General features: G+C 37.7%; 1 protein-coding gene across 1 annotated transcript; it reads right to left on the bottom strand.

Moving 5' to 3' along the window:
• Positions 1–3864: 3864 nt before the first annotated feature.
• LOC124109420 (cofilin-1) lies at positions 3865–4849 on the bottom strand. The gene has a single exon (XM_046468043.2). It carries the CDS (start codon positions 4775–4777, stop codon positions 4277–4279), a length of 501 nt encoding a protein of 166 aa, XP_046323999.1. The 5' UTR covers positions 4778–4849; the 3' UTR covers positions 3865–4276.
• Between the last annotated feature and the right edge of the window lie 246 nt (positions 4850–5095).

The following is a 5095-nucleotide window of genomic DNA, read 5'->3' as shown; positions in this document are numbered from 1 at the left end:
GCATGCTAAGTGAATGCTCTACCATTGAGCTACATCCCCAGTTCTTTTTATTTTAATTTGAGACAGGGTTCTACTAAATTGCCCAGGCTGACCTTGAATTTTCAATCCTCCTGCCTCAGCCGCCTGAGTAGCTAGGATTATAGTTGTGCACCATATGCTTGCTGCTTAGACACTTAATTCACACACAAACCATAGTTATAAATGGGGATATAAGTCTAACTTCCTCATGAATTTCTTTTTTCTCTTTTTATTGTTCCTTTTTAGTCATGCATAACATGGTATCTTGTGGATGTACATGATGGTGAGATTCACTGTGATATTCATAATATGCACGTAGGAAAATTAGGTCAGATTTATTCCACTGTTCTTTCCTTATCCCATTCCTCCTCCCTCCCCTTCTATTTCCTTCATCTACTCCACTAATCTTTCTTCTTTTTTTTTTTTTTATCAGAGAAAACATTTGGCCTTTGACTTTTGGGGACTAGCTTATTTCACTTAGCATGATAGTCTCCAGTTCCATCTGTTTATCAGAAAATTCCATAATAATATTCTTCTTTATGGCTGAGTAATACTGCATTGTATGTATGTATATATATCTCACATTTTCTTTATCCATTCATCTGTTGAAGGGCACTTAGATTGATTCCAGAGCTTAGCTATTATGAATTGTGCTGCTAAAAACATTCATGTGACTGTGTCACTATAGTATGCTGATTTTAAGTCTTTGAGGTATATGCTGAGGAGTGGTATAGCTGAGTCATATGGTGGTTCCATTCCTAGTTTTTTGAGGAATCTCCATACTGCTTTCCAGAGTGGTTGCACTAATTTGCAGTCACAAACAATGTATCAGTGTACCTTTTCCCTCACCTCTTCACCAACATTTGTTGTTATTTATATATTGTATTATTATATTAATTATTAATTAATAAATTATTATATTATTGTATTTAAAAAATTATTTTATAAATAAAATTTTAAATTTTATAAATAAATAAATTATATTGTAGTATATTTTTAAAATATATTTAATTGTAATAAACACATGCCTTTATTTTCTTTATTTATTTTTATGTGGTGCTGAAGATCATATCCAGTGCCTCACACATGCTAGGGAAGTGCTCTACTCCCTCTTATTATTTGTATTCTTGATAATTGCTGTTCTGACTGGAGTAAGATGAAATCTCAATATATTTTTAATTTGCATTTTCTTAATTGTTAGAGATTTGAACATTGTTTCAAATATTTGTTGACTGTGTGTATTTCTTCTTTTGCAAAGTGTCTGTTTAGCTCTTTTGCCCATTTATTGATTGGTTATTTGTTCTTGGAGTGCAAAGTTTTTTTGGGTTCTTTGTATATCCTGGATATTAATGCCTATCTGAGAAGTTGGTGGCAAAAATTTTCTCCCATTCTGTAGGTTCTTTTCTCATGTTCTTGGTTGTTTTCTTTGCTGTGCAGAAGATTTTCAATTTGATGCCATCCCACTTATTGAGTTTTTATTTTATTTCTTGCACTTTAGGGGTCTTGTTAAGGAAGTTGGTTCCTGTGCTGGCATATTGGAATATTGGGCCTACATTTTCTTTTATTTGTTGTAGGCTTTCAGGTCTAATGCTTAGGTCTTTAATCTACTTGGAGTTGAGTTTTGTGTGGGGTGAGAGATAGGGGTTAAATTTAATTCTACTACATATAGATTTCCAGTTTTCCCAGAATCATTTGTTAAAAAGCCTATATTTTCTCCTTCCTCTAATATCAGATCACTGTATTTATGTCTGTTTGTCTCTGTCTTCTATTCTATTCCATTGGTATTTTTATCTGTGTTTGGTCCCAATACCATACTGTTTTTGTTACTATGCCTCTGATAATATAATATAATATAATATAATATAATAAATATAATTTGAGGTCTGGTATTGTGGTCCTCCTGCTTTGCTTTTCTTGCTAAGGATTGCTTTTGCTATACTGGGTCTCTTGTTTTTCCAAATGAATTTCATAACTGCTATTTCTAGTTTGGTGAAGAATGTCATTAGAATTTTGATGGGAATTACATTGAATCTTTTTAGTGCTTTTGGTAGTATGGCCATTTTGACAATATTAATTCTGCCTACCCAAGATCATGAGAAATCTTTCTATCTTCTAAGGTCTTCTTCAATTTTCAATTTCTTGAATTTTTTTTTATCATAGAGGTCCTTCACCTCTTTTGTTAGATTGCTTTCTAAGTTTTCTTTTCTTTCTTACTTTCTTTCTTTTTTTTTTTTTTTTTGAGGCTACTGTGAATGGGATAGATTTCCTAATTTGTTTTTCAGCACATTCATCATTAAATACAGGAATATGACTGATTTGTAAATATTGATCTTGTATCTTGCAATTTTGCTGAATTCGTTTATGAGCTCTAGAAGTCTTCTGGTGGAGTTTTTTAGGGTCTTCTAAATACAGGATCATGTTGTCAGCAAACAGAGACAATTTGAGCTCTTCTTTTCTTATTTATATCCCTTTAATTTTTTTCCTTTGTTTAATTGCTTTGGCTAGAGTTTCAAGGACTGTGTTGAATAGAAGTGGTAAAAATGGGCATCCTTGTCTTGTTCCTGTTTTTAGAGGGAATACTTTTAATTTTTCTCCATTTAGAATGAAGTTGGCCTTGAATTTAATGTATACAGTTTTTACAATGTTCAGGTATATTCCTTCCATCCATTTTTTTTCCTAGTGTTTTAAATGTAAATCAATGCTGTATTTTGTCAAATGCTTTTTCTGCATTATTGATATAACCATGTGATTCTTGTCTTTGAGTCTATTTATGTGATGAATTACACTTACTGATTTCTGTATGTTGAACCAAACTTGCATCCCTGGGATGATACCCACTTGATCACGATGTGATCTTTTTGATGTGTATGCAGTTTACCAATATTTTATTAAGAATTTTTGCATCTATGTTCATCAAGGATATTGGTCTGACATTTTTTTTCCTTGATGTGTCTTTAACTGGTTTTGGTATCAGGGTGATACTGGCTTCATAAAATGAGTTTGGCAGTGTTCCTTACTTTTTAATTTTATGGAATAATTTGAGGAGGATTGATATTAGTTCTTCTTTAAAAGTCTGGTAGAACTCAGCTGAGAATCCATCCAGGCCTGGGCTTTTTTTTTTGTTGGAAGGCTTTTGATGGCTGCTTCAATTTCATTACTTGATATTGATCTATTTAAGTTTCCTACATCCTCCTGGTTCAATTTGGGTAAGTCATATGTCTCTAGGAACTTGTCAATATCTTCAAGATTTTCTAGCTTATTAGAGCATGACTTTTTTTTTTTGAAAACTTTTTTTTTAATATTTATTTTTTAGTTCTCGGCGGCCACAACATCTTTGTTTGTATGTGGTGCTGAGGATCGAACCCGGGCCGCACGCATGCCAGGCGAGCGCTCTACCGCTTGAGCCACATCCCCAGGCCCCAGAGCATGACTTTTTCAAATAGTTTCTGATGATCTTCTGTATTTCAGTAGTGCTTGTGGTGATATTTCCTTTTATCTCAAATTTTGTTAATTTGAGTTTCTCCTTCTTCCTTTTGGTTAGTTTTAGTTTGGCTAAGTGTTTATTGATCTTGTTTATTACTTCAAAAACACAATTTTGGGGGCTGGGGACATAGCTCAGTTGGTAGAGTGCTTACTTTGCATGCACAAGGCCCTGGGTTCAATCCCCAGCACCACAAAAAACAAACAAAAAAAAAAAAAACAACAAGTTTTTGTTTCATTGATTTTTTTTTGTCTTTTTTTTATTTTGTTTTTTGTTTTTTAATTGAAGGTCGCTTACTGGTCCTGCTTCCATGAATGGTCAAGACCAAGAGAAAAGGGAGGGGAACCAGCCGGCACAGGGAGGGATCATCTCTACAATATTCCATTTATACACAGAACTAAACAGACAAGCACAGAGTCACTATTGCGGTTAGAAGTTGGCAGCATGGGATGAGGGAGGAACAGGTGGGAAATAGGGGTGTCGTTAAAAAAAATACAGGCCCTCCCCCAACTGGGCGCCTGGGGGAAGACTTGGTCTGTTTCAACCCAAGAGGAATAGAAGATCAAAAGCAGTTTGGGAAGGCCAGAACCGTCAGGGATGGAGGGAGGAGGAAGGTCCAGGGGGTGGGGGGGCTGTTTGGCAACTGGGGTGAAGGGAATGCCCTCCCCCTGCTGGGATCCCCCCAGCCCCTCCGGTCTGGCAGGAAGGGGGCAGCCTGCAACCCCCTAGGGCAGGTCTGGGGCTGCCAGATGCTCCAGGCAGGGGGCTGGAGGGGGCTCACAAAGGCTTGCCCTCCAGAGAGATGACGGCACTGCCCCCCAGTTTTTCAGCCAGGGTGCAGCGGTCCTTGACCTCCTCATAGCAGTTTGCTTGTAATTCGTGCTTGATCCCTATCAGCTTCTTCTTGATGGTGTCCTTGGAACTAGCATAGATCATTTTGCTCTTAAGGGGTGCGGATTCAGGGGCCCAGAAGATAAACACCAGGTCTTCTTTCTTGCTCTCCTTGGTCTCGTAGGTAGCGTCATAGAGGGCATAGCGGCAGTCCTTGTCTGGCAGCATCTTGACAAAGGTGGCGTAGGGATCATCCACAGTCTGGCCAACATCACCTACCAGGATCTCCTTGCCCTCCTCCAAGATGATGTTCTTCTTGTCCTCACTCAGGCAGAAGAGCACTGCCTTCTTACGCTTCTTCACTTCCTCTGGCGTTGAAGACTTGCGTACCTTCATATCATTGAATACCTTGATGACGCCATCAGAGACAGCCACACTAGAAGCCATGTTTCCGGAAGCGAAAGGAAGACGACAAGAAGAGCCTACGATGACCAGAGCCGCCGCAGCTGCTGCCGGGATCCGACTGAACGCCTTTCATTGATCTTTTGAATTGTTTTTTTTTTTTTTTAATTCTTGATCACCTCTGATATTAATTATTTCCTATCTTCTAATAATTTGGATATTTTTTGAGGGGGTATGGTGGATTGAACTCAGGGGCCCTGGACCACTGAGCAACATCCCTAGCTCTATTTTGTATTTTATTAGAGACAGGGGCTCACCTCGCTAAATTGCAATGGCTAGCTTTGAACTCACGATCCTCCCGCC

The sequence above is a fragment of the Marmota monax genome, unplaced genomic scaffold (assembly GCF_021218885.2).
Source record: "Marmota monax isolate L192 unplaced genomic scaffold, Marmota_monax_Labrador192_F-V1.1 WCK01_AAM20220418_F8-fsc00196, whole genome shotgun sequence".
NCBI classification, from domain to species: domain Eukaryota; kingdom Metazoa; phylum Chordata; class Mammalia; order Rodentia; family Sciuridae; genus Marmota; species Marmota monax.
This window is presented reverse-complemented; position numbering and strand designations above follow the sequence as displayed.